The sequence below is a fragment of the Eulemur rufifrons genome, chromosome 8, assembly GCF_041146395.1.
Source record: "Eulemur rufifrons isolate Redbay chromosome 8, OSU_ERuf_1, whole genome shotgun sequence".
Lineage (NCBI taxonomy): Eukaryota > Metazoa > Chordata > Mammalia > Primates > Lemuridae > Eulemur > Eulemur rufifrons.
In genome coordinates, this window is record NC_090990.1 from 108,977,315 (window position 1) to 109,001,731 (window position 24,417).

A 24,417-nucleotide genomic window follows, 5' to 3' on the forward strand; every position below is an offset into this window, starting at 1 on the left:
TTTGATTTGGGTGACTACCTGAGTTTTCATAACTACACCAAAAAGCCCCAATACCTCTGAGGACAGAAAACACCAATAAGTTAATTAGCTTTATGACATTCCGAAATACCAAAAACCTTTATGACATTCTGAAATACATTGTGAAGCATTCACAAATACTTTCCTTTTTAACAAAAATGTCATTTTCCATGCTGAAACAAAGTTTATCTGAAAGAAAACAAACAATACAAATGCACTATTCTCCACGCCACGGGAATCGCCATATTAATAAAGATTAATACAAAATAAGTGAAATAAACAAGCCCCCTCTTCTCTGCCTCACCAAAAAACAAAACCAAAAACCCCTCAAAACACCATCTCCTTTGATCCAGCAGACTGGGTCCCAGTTGCAGGGAACAGAAACGGACTTCTCTGGTGGCTTCTCTGGGGCACCACGTGACACTGTGCTAAGGGCTTTTCTTACCGACTTCAGCAAAGAAAGATGACAGCAACACTGGCGGAGTCTCAGCAACTGGGACAGAATGTGGACGGTGCTGGATCTCTGCGAGTCAGCTGCCTCGGAGTGCCCAGGCCCCGTGGGCCCAAACTCCTGCGCCACTTCCAAGAGGGAAGACAAACCACAGGAAATAGTACAGGATTTAAAACAGAGAAATGTATCGAGTCGGGAACTAAATGAGGCTGATTTAAACTTGTTTGATCTGAGATCCAATAGTATCATTATAACTGATTTTTATACCAATTAAGCCAAACCTACATGCATTTCAATAAAGTAGATTTAGAAAACAAAAAGACGCTTAGATCACCAGGTGTGATATTTGCAGATTAATATATTTCGCTCTGGTTTGAAGCTTTTAGCGCATGTAAAATCTCTGACACTAAGGAGTCACGACCTCCTGTTTCTGTATGTTATTGAATCTGAATCTCCACTTTCGTTAGTCGTATGTATTTAGGAGTGTCCCACAGCTTACTTCTACTGAATGGATTATCAGGGCTTCTTCCGGATTGGTTGCTTCCACTTTCATGTCTTTTTAGATAGGACTGCAGAGCTGACCTGCCTCAGATCAAAAAAGAAAAGGCATGTTCAATGGTCACTAAGAACAAAAAGGTTTACAACAGTCACTGCTTAACTGCGCCTGCGCTGGGATCTTGGCAAATTACAGAAGTAGATTCGTTTAATGATGCCAAGCTCATAGCAAGCAGTGGCCAAACGCAATGCAAAAGAAATAATTATTTTTTTTTAAAAATCATTTCTTAAAATGAGCTAATAAATATAAGGTCTAAAAAGAGAAAAAACATATTTACATTGGAAATGAGAGGTACCAGATGGGACAGAGTAAATCTGGAATTCAGGGAAGGATGATTGTTCAAGAGAAAGTACAAAGAACAGACAACATGAAAGATCACAAAGCAGTTTTTTGTTTTTTTTTTTTTTTAAATTCCAGTGAGATGCTGAATGACAGCTCAAAGAGACACAATTTTCTAATACGGCCCCATGACAGCCAGATAGATTCAGTGTACAGTGACCACACTCTACAACTTCTATATAAGGAAGCCAATGAATACGTTCAAAATTTTGCCTTTAATATGTATTAATATATGACACAAATGTGAGCTGGGGAGGGGAGAAGGGTAGAGAAAGGGGGATTAAAAAAAGGAATATAGATATCCAACTTGTCAATAATACCATAAATACAGTTTATGGGCATTTGGTCCTCAACTCACTCCCAAGCAAAGACAGGAATAAAACAATACACGCAAGAAGGTGCTTCGTCGTTGCACACACCTTGATCTTGCAAAAAAGACATTGTAAACTGTCTCTTCATCTTCAGAAAGCTTTAAATGGTGCAACTGAAATTTACGCTGGGGCAGTATCACCTGGAAGAATCAAAGAAAAAAAGAAGCTGGAGTGAAGCTATACGATTTAACTGGATATTAAAGAGCACGGGAAGGCAGCCTTTTCCTAAAAATAGGACTGCAGTGACACCCAGCACAACCGGCCTGCTGTAACACAAGGCACAGGACTGCACCCCTGGGGCCTCCTTGCAGAAAAATAAATGGGATATTCAGCAGCTCCTGAAGCAGAGCTGATGGCTGTTCAACCCAAGACCAGGACATGGTCATCCTCCTCCCCTGGCCTCCCCCAGGGACAGGTACACATTTGATTACCAAAGGTTTGCCGGTAGAGTCCAGCTGGTCTTTTGTTCTTCTCAGCAAAAGGCTCTTGGTTAAAATACTTAACCGTTCTCCACCTTTCTTTGAACCATTGTCGACCTGACTCCTCCACAGACTGAACTCATCAAATGGAGAACAACGGAGGAATCTTTCTTGTTAAGGATGAAGGGCAAGGGGTAGGGAAGGAGAAGGATGGGAGAATGGAGTAAACGTTCAAAGTAAGAGATAAGATAAAAAACAAATCAGATTTCCTATTACGTCTGTCATCCAATCATCTTTAAAGGTAAATTTTGCAGCAAAGCTCTGCTAGACAGATCAAAAGGATCCAAGTCAATAATGCAAACCACATTATAAAAATGTGATTTTTCCTATTAACAATCCATTGTCACAACAGGACATATAACCAATAGCTAGAATTTATTCCTAAAGCTTCAAAGGCTAGCAAAGAAATCCCACAGCCTCTTATGGCTGACTTGATTAAAAGGAAGTATTTTAAATTCAGCATTCTTTTCTGTTTGCTTCGAAGAAATTGTAGTCCTGACCCTAGGCCATATGTTTTAAAGCAGAAGTAGCCCAAAACATTCACTGGACTGAAGAGAGATGACTTCTGCTTCCTTTAATTCAATCTGCCCTACATCTTTGCATATACAGGGGCTAAATGTAATCAAAATCCTATATCAGCCAGTCAATCAACAGACATTTTCTCATAAATATTTATTCTTCTGTCCTTTAAAGGCTGACAGGCTTGCCATCTGCTACACGAGATAAACTGGCACGCCCTGGAGCTTTATCTTGAGACACGCAATAATGATGAGGGGTTGCAGAGCAGGCTCACATTTACACAACTCCAAAGAGGGGACTCACTTCAGCAGCGAATACATATCCAACAAGTTGTTTTGAATGGGGGTTCCAGTGACAGCCCAGCGGGCACGGGCTTGGAGCTTGCACACCGCTATGGACGTCTGCACTCGGGGATTCTTAACATTGTGAGCTTCATCCAATATGATTCGAGCCCAGACTATTCGAAGCAAAGGTGTTGAGATGCCCTGAAAGAAACATAAGTGAAATCCAACAACAGTGTGGGAAAATGTACACGTCCTCAAGGAGGTAAGGGGAAATAACAGCCAGGTGTTGAGGATCCACTTTTACCCTCAAATTTGCTTAGATCAGGAACACTGACATAAGAGTTATGAAACTCAAGAGCAGAACCAATCAACTGGTTCAAATAAACAAGTTACACCTGACAGTCTCAGACCTTGCGCTTAAGATGCCTAAGATTAAAATGTTCCCTAATTTGAGTTTTCATTTATTCTTTCAACACACATTTAAGCAATGGCTATAGGCCAGGACTACACTAGGTATTGAGCCTGCAGATTTACTCACTCAATAAAATATTTACTACATCTTACTAAATTTACTAAAATTTACTAAAAGCCTACTTTTAGATGTAAGATACTTAGCCAGACATAAAGAATAGTTCCTACCCTTAAGAGCTCAAAATCTAGCAGGGGAGAAAAATAAGTGTGAAGCTAATGATGACCCAATGTATATATAGTAAGTCCCACTGCATAATTCAATACATGAAGTGGGAATCCGGCTGGTCTTGTTCACTGCTGTATCCCTGATCCTGAAATAGCCCCTGACCTACAGCAGATACTCAGTATCTGCTGAATAAACAGAGTGCTACAACATAAGCAAGCACAAGGTGCTAGCAGAAACTTTCAACCAAATGGGGGGAAGGTAGGAAGGGGATGGTCCAGAAAGGATCCCCGAAGCAGGTTAAAAAAAAATTAACCTGGGAAAAGGAATAGAGGCCAAGCATTCTATTCAGAGCGAGAACAAAAGCACAACAGTGGTGACAGAGCATGGCAGGGTATAGGAGAGATGAGGGACACACAGGTAGGGCAAGATCATCAAGAGTCTGATGTGTTATGTAAAGGGATTTGGAGTTCTCCGAAACCAATGGAGAGCCACTGAGGAATCTGAAAAGTTCATTATCTCTAAGAAGTCAGAGTTGGTCATAGCTGGAGAAATGTCTAGAGATCTCTCCAAATAAAGAAATCTGTGAATACCCTATTGTACTAAAAAAGAAAACATGCAAAAGATCAGTTCTTGGAATAATACTGTATTTTCAGGGGGAAAGCCCCTGAAAATAATTATGCAGTAATCATACAACTGAGGCTATCCTGGATGGCCAGCAAACACTCCAGTTTTCTTCACGGTTCTCATTTAGCCTTTGGCCCATTTGTAGTCATCATTTGCAACCTTTTTTTCTGGGAGGTACAGGGAAGGCAGGGAATGATGGCTTTATACCAAAACACTAGTGCTACAATACTAGTCTAGGCAATAAATGTAAAACAAATCTTGAAAATATACCGCAAATTCTCTAAAATAAAAATAGCACAAAGGAGGGTTTCCTACATTCAGGTGATTATTAAACACCACAATTGCAATGTAGTTATCTTTAGTTCTAAAACACGACTGAACACTGTGTCGAATATCAACCTTTATCCCTGAGGCGGTGATGGGATGGAGGGACAGAACTACTCGTTTCCACAGGTGGCAGACTGAGAGCATTGCTGACCTCACAGGAAGGTGCTTTTGCTATCTCTGAGGCTGTAAAAGACTCCTGTTAAATGATGGATGCCTCCAATTTTACCGCCCTGGCCATCCCCACACCTCACCTCCACATTGAGGTTTACACCTGGGATCTCTCCCTCTTGCTTGTTTGTGGGAATCTCCTTGGCCACAAGGCTGTAGGTAGTGATCACGACGTCATATGTGGAGAGGCTGCATAGATACAACACAAAGCAATCACTAGATGATCCCTCTATGGACAGTGACAACAAGAGAGTCAGAGTTGATCTCTTTACGAACATGCCTAGGACAGGAAGGACATACAGCAGAATCATTAACTTCTGTCCTTACTACACATATACAACATGTTTACAGTCTGCACACTATAGCTAGAATGGCCTCCCTCTTCCCATCCAATGAGTCAAAAAGGAAAGTGGCTGGCTGGGATCATGTTAAGTTTGATATGATCTGGCCAAAACAGAAAGTAGGACAGGGCTGGGAATTAACATTTAATAATGATTTGACATGGATTGACACCAAAAGTCCCAGGGAAGAAAGAAACCCTCAAAGCACCTTACACCAATGATGCCTTCTCCCCACCACTCTTCAATGGATTAATGAAAACCCATTGATCTAGCTTTGACATTTGGATGTAAAAATAGTCTGTAGGCTTTCAGTTTACCTTGCTCACACCAATTTTGTGTAAAGGCTCTCGATGAAAAGCACAAATCTTTTTCCAATGAAGCTTAATATTGTGCATCTGAGAGAACTTCAATAAATACTTTTATAAAAACGATATGCCCGACTGAGAGAGGCAGCAATGCCTGCAAGTTGCCCTAGCATCATATACAGAAGTGTAATTGAGAATGATTTCAATTAGGTCAACTAGCACATTCTGAATACCAAACAAGCTGTCCTCAAAGTGTAAATCAAGTGAGATCCAATTTGTTTCTAAATAAAAATTTAGAGCAATGGCAGGCAACCGACAGTACCCTTTGCCAGGGCTGGCCTGCGGGCCGGCCACCGCTGCCCTGATACCTCTCACCTGCTGAAGCCACTGTCAGTTTCAAGAATCGGTTACAAGACCGAGGGTCACCAATCTGGCAACTTACTCCTGAAAAAGACTGCTGCCCTGCTCTTTGGGGGATAAAATATCCAGTATCAGAGGCTGGGCATTTCCTTCCTCCTTCCTGAGCATCTTCCTTCGGGAATTTATAGTTAAGTCTAATCACTCTAAACTTTGAATCTAAAGCTTCTTGGATGGGTCGTATGTTAAAAATACAACCATAAACATATAATCAGCCTGTAGCAAGTCATCATTAGTATTCTATCAAGATGCTCTGTAAGACTGGGCGGCTTTCATTCACACTAACACAAAAAGAATGAAAGACTTGTGACAGATCCTCTTGTGCCAGGGCCACTGCTGCTGCCACCTGGCGGACAACTCAGGCATCTCGGGCCTCCTCCCAGGACAGCTTCTGTTGGGGACAGTGACTAGGACACAGCAAAAGAATAGATATCATTTGATCTCAAGATCTATCTCTTAGTATGGGCCACAGGTGATGAGAGTGAAAATCTGCCTTTGGTCTTCACAGATATTATTAGTCCTGACTGAGTGAAATCTCCGAGAAGGCAGGAAAGGCCAACAGGGCTCCTCAGGGCCGGGTGCTGACGGGCTCCAGGGCTGCAGTATTTCTGCACTTACACTTTTGCACGCTGGTCCCGGTTTGGCCCATGATAGAGATAGACTCTTAGTTTGTTGCTGTTCACACGTTTCTCTACCTCATTTTTCCAGTGATGGATCAGGGAAGCAGGACAGATGATTAGCGTTCCGTGGGAAGTAAAGTCAGGGGAGTCTTGAGAGGGGGGAAAAAAACCATCAACGGTTACATTCATTAAATGGCCTTTCACTTCTTAAACACATTACCTCTTTCTCCTAACTGACTTTACTCCTTCAATCAATATTTTTAACTGCTGCTCTTATTTCTACACAGAGCCTCTAGTGAAACAGGGAACAAGAAACATGGTCTTTTAAACCAAACACTTAGTTATTTATTTTCTCCTATAAAAGTGTCAGAGAGAAGCTAAAAAGGAAGAGGAAGGTGGGCAGGGCATGATCTCAGTCTAAAAAAAAGCAACGCACTTTCACGGGGTGGCCAGAGGTAGAAACTGGATCGTTTCCTAACTCCTCCTGGGTTGATTCATTACAGGGGAGTATTGGAGTATTATTTTTTCTGAAAAGCATAACTTAGTGTATTTCCACATTAAAATAAAAGTGCAGAACTTTCTTTCTAAGATAAGCAAACGTTACTTTGGAACCAATTAGTGATACAGTATTTATAACATAATCCCCATCTGTGTGTGTGAATGTGCTACTCCACACATGCTGCTACTCCACAACAGGGATACAGAATCCAGCTGCAACAGTGCTCACTAGAAGCCCTGAGAGCAGACAACCACAGATGTTTTATTTGTCTAACCAACTGAGGGCTGTATTTGAATACATGGCAACTTACATGTGGTGTTATCTACACATTTTATATATATATATATATATATATATATATATAAGATCTCTAGAGTACTTACAAAGTTGTAACATTTTATTTTATTTTTATTTAATTTTTTAAAGAGATGGGGTCTTGCTATATTGCCCAGGCTGGCCTCAATGATCCTCCCACCTCAGCCTCGCAAGCAACTGCAACTATAGGCACCCAACATCGCACTCAGCTAAAGTTACTACACTTTAAAAACATACGCTCAGATAAGATAAAAATTGTCTATGATCTGTAAGTTTCTGGAATTTCAGAAACATGAAAAACCAGCTTCCACTATGGTAGCTGAAATATGCATTTGTGACAGATCTTCCTAAAAATATAATACATAATTAATTTGGATCTAACCTGTAGTTATAGTCTCAACATTAACAAAATAATAATTATCATATTATGCTTAAACTACGTCTTCTAACATCTCAGCTTTCTCCATAAATTTTTTTCTAATCATAGATCAAGCTAAATTTATATTAAAAGGGAAAAAATGATCACTTACAATACTAAGCATCAGAAATGATACTATAGTCAAGTAATCTATCTAATAGTGGTTTCCCAGTAGATTAATTAAATATGACCCAAGGTGTCCTTCTATAGCTTAAAACTTTCTCCTTTCAGATGGCTCAAATAATATAGGGAATGGCAGGCTATTAAGCACTTTTGTCTACCATCTTTGGAAAGCCACGTCAAAGCCGTGTTTTTGTCCTTTTTTTGGTCTTTCTCTTGATTCTTCTGGGTCAGGATAAGTGCAATCATTGTCAGGGTTTTTCCTAAACCCATATCATCCGCTGGAAAATAAAAGCAAAATTAAAAGTTAATTAGTCAGGGCAAAGAATCCACCCAACTTCAAGAGAAGAAACCATTGGCAGACATTTATCCCTTGTTCCCTCTACTGTTAGTGCCATTCCAGTCACTTTTTATTTTGTGGGGTTTTTTTTTGGAGACAGGGTCTTTGTTTCCTGGGCCAGAGTGCAGTGATGTCATCATAGCTCACTGCAACCTCAAACTCCTGGGCTCAAGTGATCCTCCTGCCCTGGCCTCCCAAGTAGCTGGGACTACAGGCACCTGTCACCACACCCAGCTAATTTTTCTATTTTTATAGAGCTGGGGGGGGGGGGTCTCACTACATTGCTCAGGCTGGTCTCGAACTTCTGGCCTCAAGCAATCATCTTGCCTTGGCCTCCCAAAGTACCGGGATTACACGTGTGAGCTACCATGCCCAGCCCCAGTCCATTATTCTGTGCCTACCTGAATGGTTTCTTCATCTCCCTTATTAAAATGAACCCTAGCTCTTGCTATTAATTAAGATCTAGCTCAAAGACATTTGCTATAAGTCTTGTAATATTTAAACTTACAACTTTGATCTTATTCTAGTCTCCATGTTACATTATTACCTGTCAAATGTGCTGATTAATATCTATTTCAGTTTGATTATGGTGCCTATTCATTTTATCTGTTACCTCCCAAAGCAAAAAAAGTCCAGTAGATATATCCTACTATTTACTGGTGCTACCATATTTCTGGAGTTAAAGAGTTAACTCAAAACAGTCTTCCATTCCCTTAACTTATTCATCAAAGAAAGATATAAATCAACATTTCTTGGGTTTTATCACAGTGTCAGTCACTGAGCTTATCTAATTTACAATTCGGACCCTACAGAGTACCATTATTCTCATTTTAACAGATTACAGCACTGAGGATCAGCCATCAGGTTACTATCCTCATTCGAAGTAACTGTTCTGACATAGCAGAACTGAAATGTCAGAGCATAGGCTCTGACAAATCCTGGCTCTGCCACTGTGCAGAGTTCACTCATCAGGCCTGCAGGCCCATCTGCTATCCCTTCAAAGGCCTACTTACAAGGATGGCCCTCGGCTGGCATTAGGGAACCAGATTTAGAGAGGGTTCTCACCATTTCAGAACTGGTAAGAGTGGCTCACTCTGCCTAAACTGTTTATGCAAACAATACGGTTTATGTCATACATCTGCTTTCCTCCTGGGAGTACGGAGATTTGGTATATACCAAGCTAAAGCTGCCTTCGTAAGCAGCCCCCAGTAAAAGCCCTGGGCACTGAATCTCTAGCGAGCTTCCTTGGTTGGAAACGTTTTATAACTGTTGCCACAACTCACTGCTGGGAGAATTAAGTGTGCCCCATGTGACTCTACTGGGAAAGGACTTGGAAGCTTGCTCCTGGTTTCCCTGGATTTTGTCCCATATGTCTTTTCCTTTTGCTGATTTTGATCTGCATCCTTTCACTGTAATAAATCATAACCATGAGTATGACTATATACTTTGAGTCCTACTAATACATCATTCAACCTGGAAGTGGTCTTGGGGACCCCCGACACAGTCACTTACTAGCCATAGTGGACATCTGTCATGTTTTCTGAAAGTTGAGCACCTTGGAAAAGTTTAGCCCGACAAGTCCCAAAGCTGAGCAGAAAACTTGCTTTCTAGCCTCTGTTGCAGCTTAGGCACTGGCAACATGACCAGGCTCTATGCATCAGATGTACTCACATAAGACTTTCATTCAAGTGTAAGCAACTTTAGAAGAGAGACTCCCTATGCAATCCTTTCTGCAGGAAGGGGTAGAGACAGAAGCATCTGACTTTGGCGTGGCATTGGTGCCTCTAGTGCTTGGTGGAGCAAAGAAGCTGGGATGCTTTCCATAGAACACTCGGTCTGTGACTGAGCTGTGCCACAGCTCCTGGAAATTTGGCCTCCAGCCTGGTACTCCACATCTCCCAGAGATTCTGGAAGCCACCAAAGAATAAACTCCTCCTCTGCTTAATCACCATTTGCAACCAACACCTCTGATCCTACAGCTGTGTATTTTTGAGTACATTGCTTAAAATTTCTATGTCTCAGTTTCCTTCCGTATAAAATGAGGAATTTATAGTACCAGCCTCATAGAGTTGTTGAGAGGACTGAATGAAACAACATAATACATTTAGGACAATGCCTAAGCATTCCATAAATGTTGGCTCTTATCACCATACCAAACTTACCCAGAATTCCTCCTTGTGGCTTCTGACTTTCCCGCCACAGTAACCAAGCTAATGCCTGCTTCTGGTGCAGTAGCAGAGGGACCTGACAAAGGTAATAAGCAAATGTTAAGTACAAATTCCTAATGAGAGGCTAAGCTGATCCTGGCTACATGAACTCTACACTTTACCCTTTTATCTTCTGCAACTGAACTCAATATTCTAGATGTCGTTATATAAACTGCTTGTTTCACCTTGAAATTCTTAACTGCATCCTCTCACCTAAGGTAACCACACCATGTTTGGTCCAGCTGAGTTTATGTTTTGGTTTCTGTCTAATGTTCTATTAAGAACCCCTTCTCCCCACAATAGATGACAGTCCTGGTTTGCTTGCTTAACCAAAGTCATTTTTACTGCTTGCAGCCAAGACCTCTGACTGCTCACCCTCCTTTCACCAGCCATTCCATTGGCTTTTCCTTGTCTCTTCAATTTGCCTCTCCTCTCTGCAGCCAATGTCCTACCCTCATTGCTAACTATAAATTTCAATAGCCCTCTAACTGGAGAACCCCTTCTAGTCCTTTTGTGTTCCAGTTTATCTTACACTCTATGAGAAAAACTAATCTTCATTAGCCATCCCTGCTCAGATGCTATTGATTCCATAGTATCTCGTGAGCTATTCAAATCTAATCCTTCACCAATGCCACACTACACGGCAAGCGAGTCCTCCTCCTCAGTAATATCACCTGCTACTCCCAGCTCAGGTACTGATGACACCTGATTCTCACATATCACTACCAACCTCTGTATTTTCCCTCTAATCACCACTCCCTCTAATTGTGTTTCTTTTTTTTTTTTTTTTTTTTTTTTTTGAGACAGAGTCTCACTTTGTTGCCCAGGCTAGAGTGAGTGCCGTGGCGTCAGCCTAGCTCACAGCAACCTCAAACTCCTGGGCTCAAGCAATCCTCCTGCCTCAGCCTCCCGAGTAGCTGGGACTACAGGCATGCGCCACTATGCCTGGCTAATTTTTCTATATATATATTTTTAGTTGTCCATATAATTTCTTTCTATTTTTAGTAGAGACGGGGTCTCGCTCTTGCTCAGGCTGGTCTCGAACTCCTGACCTTGAGCGATCCACCCGCCTCGGCCTCCCAGAGTGCTAGGATTACAGGCGTGAGCCACCGCGCCCAGCCTCTAATTGTGTTTCTATCCTCTCTGCTGTCTTAAGGCTTACAGTTTCTTTCAGGTGCAAAGTAGGCCGGCAACAAATAAGTACTGACCTAGAGTGATGATTCCTTTACCTTGAATCCCTTCGGTACTTTGTATACAGTCCATAGTACGTTACAAGGCACATTTTATCTTTGCCTTGAAGTCATTTTCTAATTGTTTTATATATGTTGTATGTGCACTTCCACTCCGATTAAAAGCAATTCTTTTGCATTCTTATGGCACCTACAAACTCAATAAATGAATCTGCTACTGCTATAGAAATATATAACTTTATGACTTTTTTAAAAAAGGGTTGTTTCTGTTGTTGTTTGTACTGCTAAACACAAAAGGAGAAAACACTGCAAGCATCTCTCTGTAGAAAAGACATATCAGAATGGCACTCTGCCAGACACTTTCACAGTGGTCTCTGTCTTCAGGGCCTCTGGAGCACGGCTATGGGAGACTCCGTACCGTGAACCTGCCCTGCTCACCTTCAACCCAGCAGGATCTTCTGCCACAGCAGTCTCACCAGGACGTGACTCAAGTGAGCGATGCAGCTCATCAATGGCTTCACTTGTGACCCTCCACACTGCGTGAAGGCAATCCCGGTTTGCAGCGCCTGCATACAAACAGGTGTTATCTAAAGATGTCACAAGTATTATGTCCTGGCCAGAGCTGCAAAAAAGCAATTAAATTATTTGCCAGATGATGGATCTGTGTTGACTAAAAATCCTTCTGTCTGGATTCACCTAGTCTCACAGGCTCCTCCGTCCCCATTCTCTGTTTTTTTGTTTTTTTTTTAAATCACATAAACAATTATTGTAACATAGGACAAAATAATAGAAAGTATAATGAAACAGAACCCATGATATTTCTGGTAGGTTTTTTTTCCAGCTTTGAAGAGGTGGCCAAGAAAAGGGAACATCGTTCAGGGTTTTAGGAAGAAAAGATCCCTGGAGTTGGATGCAGAGAAGGAAAGTGAGAGATGGAAAAGGCCAAGCTAGAGGCAGTCTGTGGAAGCTTGGGTAGACAGGGAAAGACAGCCCCTAAACTGCAGGTCATGAGCTGACTGTACACTGCGCTGGGAAATACTCAGTATTGGCCCACACGTCGTACTCAGGGAGCTCTACAGAAGTTAGTTAACGACTACAGGCACCTCAGCTGGTTGCAATTTTAGAGATGAGGCATCCCAAATAAGAAGTTTCCAGACAAATGAAAGCTATTTAAATGCTTTAAAATGAAAAACTATTTGAACGGAATTCTTTCCAAAACATATTACATGCTCTCATACCTTAATAACCTAATATAATTTAATTTTTCTCTAGGTGATCTGGGCACCCTTACGTTTACTAAATGATGCTGAAACACAATGACATTCTCTAAAGGCCTCCTGAGCAGCCAAGACTGTGATGCTACTTGAACAAGTATGTTTCCTTTTCTCATTTAGAGTGGGCTTAGCTTCAAATGGCACTGTGTCTACTTCTTAGCCCCCTTGTTAACTACTCTCTTCAACTTTCTACAGCTCTAGCAGTTGCCAACTGGGAGAAAACTGGTTTTAGCTTTCCTAGTCACCACGAGCAAACCTGGGCTCCTGTCTCCTCACCAGCAAGCCAACCAATTCCATTATGTATTTAAGGCTCTACTTCGAATTTTCATTCTGCAGGTACTTCTGAACTCAAAGTTGTCTGGGAAGTTCAGGATGTTAACATTTAGCTAACTAGGATACCATTGCTCTCTGTGGGTCTGTTAGTCAGGGGTCCTGACTCATGTCACGCCTGTGCTCTGCCTTAACACACACACACACACACACACACACACACACACGGGAAGGAATAAGAATGCATCTGCTTGTCTCCCGACCCCATAATGATATGAGCTAGCATCTTCGTTCACAAACACTGACCGGATGACCACCATGTGCCGGCCACTGGGCTGACCCATCAGCACAGCGGGTGAACAAGGGAAATACAGTCTCTGCCCGCACAGAGAGCCAAGTAACACTGTGCAAAGCTCTGCTGAGCACCATGATCTTTATCACAGGGGCAACTTACAACTTGAGAATGGCTTCTCCCTTCACGTGGGCACAAAGCCATCTATGTTATCCCTTCCCCTTATCAGCAGGGGATACATTTCAGGACCCCCAGTAGATGCCTAAAACCGTGGACAGCACCAAACCCCACATATATTATGTTTTCTCCTATACACACACACCTATGATAAACTGTAATTTATACATTAGGCACAATAACAGATGAATCACAGCAATAATAAAACAGAATAATTGTAACAGTATACTGTAATAAAAGTTATGTGAATGTGGTCTCTTGCTCTCAAAATATCTTATTTTATTGAACTCACCTAATTTTTGGACCATGGTTGACTGTGGTAACTGAAATTGCAGGTAACAGGGGACTACGGTACTAGGTAGTGCTTCACTCACAGCTGTAGCTATTCACAGCAGGGCCAGGCCCCTGGACCTTACCTGTGGCAGTCACCCGGCTGGCAGCTGTCAGTCCCAGGGAACCCGCAGGCTGGGCAGCATGACCCGGAAGGGGCTGGGGAGGCACCAGGAGGGGAGGGCCAGCGGCAGTTTTGGTGGAGTTACTCTGTTGTGGTACTTCCGTGTTACTCTCCTCATTAGTTCCTGCTCAACAAGGGGAAGAACAGATTAAAATGCAGCAAAGTGGAGGGATTGTTTGTGTGGAGGGGAGGTCAAGAGAAATTGCGATCATTCCACTCTAATAACTGGGAAGGCTTCCTAGACAATGTAGCTCCTTACCTGCTCCTTAAACTATGAGAAAGAGCACTTAGTCCGCAGGAAATAGGAGAAAGTTTTTACAAATCATAGGTGTAATTTAAAAGAAAGCTCAGAAGAAGATAATAAAATGGAAAGGTGAATGAATCAACACATTCTTTATCTAAGTGGTTTCCCAAAGTCTCTTGTGAAGTTCACACAGGCTGTGAGTTCTGGGGCACAAACTACTTCACCTGGCTGCGGCGACAGGGCGAGAGCACCCAGCGCTTCCTCCAACACCCGGATTTGCTCGAACAACTTCTGACCCTTGTCAGGAAGAGCGTGGATGTTCACTGATGCCAGTGTGCTCTGAAAAACAGATCCTATCAAGTGGATCTCTCGTCTCAAGTTTTAGAGGGATAGTCTCCTATTAAACTAGCCTAAAATGCCAAAACTCTAAAATTATGGTCTTTTAACTATGTGCATGAAAACAGGACTTTCTTTTTTTTAAATCCAGTTGGCTTACCAATCCTGAAAATATTAATATAAGCATAGGAAAATGCAGAAAACATGCACCTACAAAACTTTCACATGAGCATATTTAACTGTTCTGTGGGGGTCTCATATCTGCCCATAGCAAGCAGTGCTCTGACCTTAAGAACAAAACACAAGTCAATGCTTACCTTCTTTTGTTTCAGTTGCGTTGTAAGGTACACACGTTGGGCTGCTGGGTCTGAGGGTTCTACCTTCTTGGAAACACCTGAGGTAGGAGATATTTTCCTTTGCATACTTTGATCAGGGAATTGAAGGTTCTCCTTCTTCTTTGAATCCAGGGTTGAGTCAAAGAGCAGAGGACTCCCAGGATTAGAGGAAACAAAAATGACATCATCTTCCTCACTGTCACTACTGCTTGTGGCAGCTTCACGCCTCTCGCCCAGGGAAAGTCCTGGTGCTGCTGGTGCCAGCTGTGCCGCTGGTCCTTTGGGAGCAGGTACACCACGAGTCTCCGACTGTGCCTGGAAATGACCCTGGGCCGGCCTTTTCTGGACGGCCTGTGTGCCTGGGTTGGCCTTGGCCATCGTTTCTTCAGTCTCCCAGTTCTTGAGGTGATCCTTGCTGAGGAGTCTCCCTTTCTGGGGCTTGCTTATTGGGTTCTGACTGTGAATTTTTTGAGGCAAAAGCTGGCTTTCCTTTTCTCTCAGAGGTTTTGACTCTCTTTGGACATCTTGACTTTTACCATTTGATTTCTCCTGAGGAGCCACGGATGATCTAAGCTCATTACCATGGCGCTGTTTGGATTTAGTTTCAGAGAAGTCTCTCTTGTGTGTCCCTTCAGTCTCCTTTGCTTCACACCGAAACTCTGCTCTCTCCTCTTGATGCTTCTCTGGAACCACAGATTGTTTTTTCTTTATCACTGGGCCAGAAGAGAGCTCTTTCCCCATGTGGCAGTTGGAGTCAAGATTCTGTTCCTTCTTGTGGTCCAAGAGCTGATCGCCCTTGTCCCTTTGCTTCTTATCAGCCATCTTTTCCTCACCTTCACGTTTGGTGAGCTGTTTCCAGAGAGCTGGTTCTTGGTTCTTGTCAAGTACCTTAAATGGGTTTCTCAGCTGGCTGTAAGGATGACGAAATGACTCAGATGCATGCTGAGACTTACTGGTTACAGAATGTTCTTTGGAATTAGGATCCTAAAGACAAATGAAAATAATCTTAACATAAAATCCTAATGCAACCTTCATATCTAGAATGTCTTGTCTTTTTTTTTGTTTTTGTTTCTTTTCTGTTTGCTCTTTAAAGATACCAGCCACAAATAGAATGTCTTTCTCAGAGGAAATGGAAACAGAGTAAAAGAAGTCCAATAGTTTTGAACATTCCTGGTATCGATTCTGTATCTAGAAAGACTATGTGCCAAACCCACCAAGTATTTGCATTTTAATAGCCCTTTTAATACTTGGTTCCTTCTTTTTCCAAGTTCACACTTACCCAGGCCTCAAGGAAAAGTACTGACCAAACTAAAATGCTTTTACAATCATAATGGCCACAATATATACTTTTCAGGAAAACTATTCTCTTGAGATAGACTTACTTTTCTCCAAAGCTAAACATGGTCCTACTATGCTTGCTTTCATTAGGCTTTAGGTAGATCTCACTGTAGAAATCTAGAATCTTAAGTTGAAGTCGTAACACTACCAAAACAAGTCTCCTCACCTGCCTACGTCTAGCTCCTCAGGTAGTGAAGACTTATAGGGCTTCTCCTACTTCTAACATTCTAGTAGCTTATGAATTATACTTATCGTATACCAATATCAAGTAGATATTGGTCTATAAAAAGATACTGAAGTTAGTCAAGAAAATCTAATTTTTTCCTAAATAGGAGAATACTGATTGCACTTAAGACGTCACAAAATGTTTAAGTGAAATAGGAAGCAAGTAATTAAATATTGAATATAACTAAATGGTCCTTTGAATTAAAAGTTCCAACAGGACCAGTCTTGCTTAAAGAAAACTATCTTTCAGAAATAGTTTGATAAAGGCTAACCAGTTTATGTGGACGTCAAGGTCTTTTCAGGCTATGCTGCATATTAAACAGTCTTAACATAGCGGGTTTGAAAACAGATGGGTAATTCCTACCTGCCATGGAACACTTCCACACCAGTGTTTCCCCTCTGCCTTACTTCTGATGCATCGGAAGAACAATCTAATGAAGTATAAAACACAAACAATCAAGGCTGTGAAAATCCATTAAGACGAGAGATTAAGTTTATTTTCAATCTTAGAAAACATTGTGCAATTCCTTGATGTTGGCTTTGCAAGGTCACTTGAAACCAATTACTCTTGCACGTACGTTAAAAAATTCCTTATTGCACAGGACATTTATAAAGGTTCGGAATTCAAAGAATAAAGATGTTATGAGATCAAAAAATGTGCACAGTTTACTCCTTTTACTCTGTAAAGCATGACTGAAATGGAAACACTACTCAACAATGGCTACTAAAATCAGAAAAAGAGATAACCAGACATTACGTGTCCCTGAAGGGAGGCCACAACACTACCTATAAAGTACTCTTGAAAAACATCCAAAAACGACCAAGCCAAAACAAAACAAAACAAAAATCTAACCCGAATCTGGTCAAACCTCTATATCCAATTATCAATTTACAGGAAATAGAAACAACAGAGGAACATGTAAAACTAGACCATGGGGAATATAATCTGCAAAATCTTGGCTGGGAAATGCTACAGGACAAACAACCTGAATCCTTCAACAAATAAATTACAAGGGAGAAAAAAAGAAGGAGGAGAAACTTAAGAAACTTAAAAGACATATTAATAAATTCCAATTTGTGGACCTTACTTGGATCCTGATTTAAACAAATAAACAAAAACTACTAAAAAACCTATTTATGGCATTTATGAAGTGACAGGATATTTGCATACTAACTGGTATACAAAGAGTCCTAATCTTTTAGAGCTACATACTAAAATATTTACAGATGAAATGATGTTATCTGGGATTTGTTTCAAAATACATCAGAAGTTAGCAGGGAAGTAGGTAGGGTAGTTGGAATAAGATGAGACATGAGTTGATAATTGCTGAAGCTCTTGTGCTACGTTATCTATCCTACTTTTGTATATATTTACAATCTTCCATTTAAAAAAAGACTGAATATAGACTTATCCTAGTGCAAGATAGTCCCTGCACACACAAGCAGCCCATACTCCAGCTATCCAGAGATGGCTACACCGTTCCATTCCCTAACTAAGCCATGTACTCTCCAGACTACTAGGCCTTGCATGTGTACCTTTCTCCACCCAGAGGACACCCTTTCTATTCCTATTCGTCCACCATCTCCCCCATCTTCTCCACATGTTGCATTCCTGCCAGTCCCTCAAGGCCCAGCTCAAGTCATATCTCTTTTGCAAAGTTTTCCCACTTTCCTTTCCTGTTTCATCCATTGAACCGCTTCTGTATTTTTGTTGTATTTAGTTGTATTACACTTGTATATGCCTGTCTGCCTGACTTTATATTTTCAGCAACAAGAAGAAAATAACCATATATGATCTCTTTATTACCAACTATGGCTTGCCTTTTGTATATAATTGTTAAGTATTGCTGCATAAAACAGAACTGATTTTTTTCATTACCTAAGATGACTTCTCAAAAACCTTTAATCAATTAAATATGAGCTTTTTAAAAATATATTTTATTTGTTGAAATAGACAATGTACTCAATCAAAAAGTATAAAAAGGCAGTGAAGAGTTCCTCTAGACACTATCTGTCCAGTTCTCCTCCCTCCCAACATGTAACTACCCTTGTTTTTTGTTTACCTTTCTAGAGATTTTTAAATGCATATTCAAGTCAATATAAATATATTCTTTATTTTTTTCCTCTTCTGCACAAATGGGTAGCATAATGTACATACTACTAAGTACCTTGCCTCTCCTTTTTTACTTAACAAATGCCTTAAAGATTTTTCTGTAAGAACATACATATAAAGAGCTTCCTCACATGTTCTTTTTGTTTTGTTTTACAGGTGCAGAGTTTTCCACTATATGGATGTTGTATTATTTTTAACCAGATCCTCTTGATGGATAGTGTGGCTGTTTCCAATCCTTTCCTATTAAAAGCAATGGCACAATGAATAAAATAGCCTTGTGCATATGTCATTTCACATACATTTCAATACACCTGTGGTGCAACTCCTTATTTCTCGTATTGCCTATTTGTGCTTTCTCTGTTTTTCTTGATCAGGTTAGCTTCTGGATTTTATTTATTAGTTTTCTATATGCTGTTTTCTAACTCATTAAATCCAATTTTTAACTATATTAATTCCTCCCTTCTGCTTTCCTTCATTTGAATTTCTTATTCTTTTAGTAACAATTTCAATGAGTCCCATGATGTACAACATACATCACAACAGCATGCATCCTAATTCACAACGAATCCCGAGGAGGTCCCACTCTCCTGATGCCATTTATTCACCTGGACATATAACCAAAGATGAACAATCCCCAAATGGACATGTATTATGTAAAAGTTAAACTAAAAAGAAAATGGGCCCAGCCCCTCCCTCTCATACAAACTTATAATTTTCCCACCCAAGCTCATGATTTTCAAAATTATACAGGTCTCTTTAAATTTTCTCACTGCAATAGGATATTATATTGAACATATATAATAAAATTTCTTAAATGTTTTGAACGCATAAAATTCAAAGTACTAGCTACTATTAGGGAATTATGCTACTTATAGAAATAAATCAAGAACTAATCGCTGCTGTTGCTTCCAGTGTACCAAGTGCTTGAAATCTTTACTGAGAGAATATTTCACAAGTACAGTCATGTGCCACATAATGCTGTTTTGGTCAATGACAGACCGCAAACAACAATGGTCCCATAAGATTATAATACTTTATGTTTACTGCACCGTTTCTTTGTTTAGATACACAAATACTTAGCTCTGTGTTACAATTGCCTATGGTATTCAGTACAGTAATATACTGTATAGGTTTGTAGCCTAGGTGTACAGCAGCCTATACCAAACAGGTTTATGTAACTACACTCTGTGATGTTCGCACAATGACGAAATCACCTAACAACATGTTTCTCAGAACACGTCCCTATTGTCTAGTGACTCGTGACTGTAGTATCTATTTTAAAGCCCAAGTCATGGAGACTTTCAAGAGAAGGGCAAGGTTTGGAAAAAGAAGGAAGAGAACAACACATTGAGCATCTGCTATGTGCTAGGCATAGTGCTAAAAATGCTTTCACTTACATTTTTAATTAAAATCAACCCGGATGGGCTTCTCTGTTTTCAGGATAAAAAGTTTCTGTTTGTTATGTTTATCAAATTGTAAATCAGCAAAGAAAGCAGTGGAAATACATTTTCACAGAGAAAGCAAATATCAATTCCACCATAAGAAGAGCAGAATTTCTGTAGTCTATTAACTAATTATTTTCCAGGGCAGAGGTTATAAACAATAACGATGAAGAAATTATTAACAGCTAGAGGAAGCCAGACCTCTTTAATCCTATCTTCTTCACCAGAAGACAAATCCTCTGTCCAACCCAGCATCTCGTTGCCAAGTGTAATCACTTTAGGGTCTGAATTCTCTCAGGTTCTGGCACTATGCTCCCTGGGTTTGAATCCCAGCCCTACCACATAATGAGTTCTGAAACACCACACACCTTATTTGCCTGCCCCCTGTGGCAGTTTCCTTTTCGGTAAAATGGTAAAATAATAATAATCATAGTACACCCCTCATATGGTCATTATGAAGATTAAACACCTTAACACATATAAAGATAAAACAATCAGAGCAAAGCCTGAGACATATCAAGGGCTTCCTCGATAACAGTAACCATAAGCTCACTCTTGCCAACTGCCTTGCTTATGCCTATGTCTACACCTCTGCTTATGCTCTGACTTTAAAGGTCATTCAAGGCCAAGTTCAAGTCTCCACTCCTCCACTTTCTCAGTAGCCTTCTTAATCTCTTACTGTGGGTCTTGAAGTCACAGGACCATTTGGTATCTGAACACATTCAATTTAGCACTCCAACACGCAGGTCAGACTGCTCCACAATCTTGCTATGTCTAACTCTTATCCCAGTTGTGTCTAAGGGCATTTAGAGATTATGAGTTCATGTCTGTATAAGCACCAGCACCAGAAAAACATAAAGCTGGATTTCTACCTCATTGTTTTATGTTAAAATTCAAGACGGAAAAGAATTGTAAATATAAAAAACAAAACCATAAATATTCCAGGAAAAAAAAACAGAGATGAATATTTTTGAAATCTTAAAGTGAAGAAGGTTTTTCTAAGCATGACATAAAACTCTAAAGCTGAGAAATAAAGAATTTAGTAATTTCGTCTACATAAAAGTCTTAAACTTTCCCATGGTATAAATACATGTGAATATTCAATTGTTATGAAAAATAAAATTTTTTTGTTTTTGAGACAAAGAGTCTAGCTAGCTCTGTCGCCCGGGCTGGAATACAGTGGCGTCATCATAGCTCACTGCAAAAAGATAAACTATTTTGAACACCTCACCACAACCAGTTATTTAAAGAACTAAAACTTGTTATACCCATGTCTAGGCAAAGAAATATTTCAATTTCTTTTGACCCCATTATCATTAAGAATAAAAGCTCTGAGAGAAAGAGAGAGAGAAGGGAGAATGTGAACTCAATGACAAGGTTTAACATTTGTATACGATGGGGCGCTACACCATTCATGTCTAGGCAAGATTTCTTCCTTCTGGTTCTACTGGGAGACTTATCAGTTTTCTTTATTGCCCATACACAGGGGGCCATGGCTGAAAGGCCAGTCAAATGCTGGTGGTGCCATCTGGTGTTTAACTTAGAGAACTGCACACAAACTCAGCTACCCTGCAAGGTGTGAAAAATGGACATCCTAGGGCCTAGGTTTATACCTCTCTTCCATTACTCTGCTGCACCTGTCTCCTAGCTATGTTAAGCCAAACACAATGGTATTAATTAGAGGATGTAAAATAGTTAAGTTTTCAAGAAAACCCAGTTTGAGGGAAGGAAAGGCTGTATTCCCTGAGATCATTCTCCACAGTACAGAGGTTCCAGCTAAATACCTTAATGTCTGCGAAGGAACTCATCATCCATACACAGGCTTATCTATTTCTCTTTAAATTCTCAGCCTGCACCACCTAACAGGGTACTTGTTTTTTGTTGTTTGTTTGTTTGTTTGCTGTTGTCTTTTAATTTGTTGTGTGTTGAGAACTGTCTTCTATTTCCCCTTAAAACAACCTTTTTAAAGCTCCAATAAGTAATAGTGTTCTAGATTGGGGCTGAGAGAAATAAATTTAGTAAACTTTTTTTTTTTATTTTAAAGTAATGATCACCTCTCAGCCTCATCTACGTAGCACAAAGAATGTTAACAATAAGTTCTCAAAATTCTGTCTCCTGGCCGGGCGCGGTGGCTCACGCCTGTAATCCTAGCACTCTGGGAGGCTGAGGCGGGTGGATCGCTCAAGGTCAGGAGTTCGAGACCAGCCTGAGCAAGAGTGAGACCCCCGTCTCTACTAAAAATACAAAGAAATTATATGGACAATTAAAATATATATATATACAAAAAAAAAATTAGCCGGGCATGGTGGCGCATGCCTGTAGTCCCAGCTACTCGGGAGGCTGAGGCAGTAGGATTGCTTAAGCCCAGGGGTTTGAGGTTGCTGTGAGCTAGGCTGACGCCACGGCACTCACTCTAGCCAGGGCAACAAAGCGACACTCTGTCTCAAAAAAAAAAAAAAAAAAAAAATTCTGTCTCCAGCCAGATCTTTCTTCATAGCTGCACACTGATTTTCTAGCTGGCCTCCCATATACATGAGACATGATTAGTCCAAAGCTGTGTTAGCCACACATCCTAATCCTCTACTGATATTACCTTTCCTTTCTTCTCTTGCTTAATATAAATGCATTACCCAGAAGCCTCAACTTAGCAAACATTTCCCTGCTGAGCGCTGGCAATGTGTCAATCACCAGACTAAGTGCATCACATCTATTATCTCTGTGAATCCTCCAACCCAAGGAAGTTGGGGCCACCATGATCACTATTCCAGATGAGAAAGTGGAGGAATAAACACCCCTATATGCCCTACCAGAAAATACGTCTTATCAATTCTCTTTCAGCAAGTTTTCTCCATTCTAACAGTACCCAACTCCACTGCCACAGCCTCAATTCAAGCCCATCGTCTTTCACCTAAGAGAAAGCAGGTGTGTCTGGAAGCAGTTGGACCTGGGATCAAATCCCAGCAATACCACTTCAAAACCATGGGACTTCAGATTCCTTTTCTGACCTCTCTCAATGGTAGTTTCCTTATGTAGTCTGTAAACCAGGAATACGGAAAGAAACTTACCATAACACATTATATGAAAATAAGAGATAATGAACATGCCATGTAGTAGGCATTCAATAGTAGCTTATTATTTCTGTGGTCTCCTTGCCTCCACTATCTTTACTTTCTATCTATCCTCCATAGTTCTTTTTTAATGGAAATTGGATCAAAAATCCTTCAGTGACTTCCCACCTCCTACAACAGTGTTTCTGTATGGTAGAGGGCCCCCAGTAGTACGTAAATGGTTTTAAGTGTCAAGAACACATGATGACTTTAGGCATTAAAAGGCTTACCAGCCATACTGTACCAGCAAAAAACAATCCAAAAATGAAATTTAAAAATATTCCATTTACAACAGCATTGAAAAACACTGAGGAACAAACTTAACAAAACGTATATAGGAACTCTATAATGAAAACTATTAAACAATGCTGAGAGATATTTTTAAAGTCACAAATAAATGAACCATGTTCATGGATTGGAAGACTCAATATTTTCTTTTTCTTTTCTTTTTCTTTTTTTAAGACAGAGTCCCGCTCTATTACCCAGGCTGGAGTGCAGTGGTGTGATCATAGATTACTGCAGCCTCCAACTCCTGGGCTCAAGCAATCCTCCCTCCTCAGCCTCCCGAGTAGCTGTGATTATAGGCACAAGCTACTGTGCCCAGGAAGACTCAATATTGATTAAAGTTCTCTCCAAATTGATCTATGTATATTTAATGCAATCCCAACAGGGTTTTCTGTGGAAATTAGAAAAGCTGATTCTACGTTTTATATGAAAACACAAAGATCCTAGAGTAGCCAACACAATCTTGAAAAAGAATAAAGTTGGAAGACTCATACTATTTTATCTGATTAATAATGGAAGGATAGGCAAATGGATCAGTGGAACAGATTAGCAACCCCAGAAATAGACCCACAATATTGGATCAATTGATTTTTTACAAACATGCCAAGCATTTCAATGGGGAAAGGAAAATCTCAAAACACAGTGTTAAAACAACTGGTTAATATATGAAAAAATAATTGAACCTCTACCTCGTATAGTATTCAAAATTAATTTGAGGTAGATCATAGATCTAAATGAAAAAGCTGTTTTTCAAAAACAAAAAAAAACTATAAGGCTTCTAGAAGACCCTTTGGACATATTTGTGATCTTAGGGTAGGCAAAGATTTCTTGGAGAGAAGACAAAAAGTACAAATGACAAAAAAATAATAAATTGGACTTCATAAAAATTAAAAACTTCTCCTTTTCAAAAAACAGTTAAGAAAATGAAAACCACAGACTAGAAGAAAATATTCACAACACAAATATCTACCAAAGAACTT

At 40.3% G+C, this 24,417-nt stretch overlaps 1 protein-coding gene across 1 annotated transcript in view; it reads right to left on the reverse strand.

Moving 5' to 3' along the window:
- The window catches only part of TTF2 (transcription termination factor 2), a 37,192-nt gene that overhangs the window by 9,259 nt on the left and 3,516 nt on the right, over positions 1-24,417 (reverse strand). Inside the window, exons 4-17 of the mRNA XM_069478914.1 lie at positions 16,855-16,921; positions 14,910-15,911; positions 14,481-14,595; positions 13,975-14,136; positions 11,984-12,132; positions 10,311-10,392; positions 7,970-8,089; positions 6,455-6,605; positions 4,857-4,962; positions 3,037-3,218; positions 2,167-2,320; positions 1,784-1,875; positions 969-1,051; positions 464-597 (exon numbers count right to left, since the gene is read on the reverse strand). Coding sequence (XP_069335015.1) covers positions 464-597; positions 969-1,051; positions 1,784-1,875; positions 2,167-2,320; positions 3,037-3,218; positions 4,857-4,962; positions 6,455-6,605; positions 7,970-8,089; positions 10,311-10,392; positions 11,984-12,132; positions 13,975-14,136; positions 14,481-14,595; positions 14,910-15,911; positions 16,855-16,921 — 2,599 coding nt within the window. The remainder of the gene's footprint in view (positions 1-463; positions 598-968; positions 1,052-1,783; positions 1,876-2,166; positions 2,321-3,036; positions 3,219-4,856; positions 4,963-6,454; positions 6,606-7,969; positions 8,090-10,310; positions 10,393-11,983; positions 12,133-13,974; positions 14,137-14,480; positions 14,596-14,909; positions 15,912-16,854; positions 16,922-24,417) is intronic.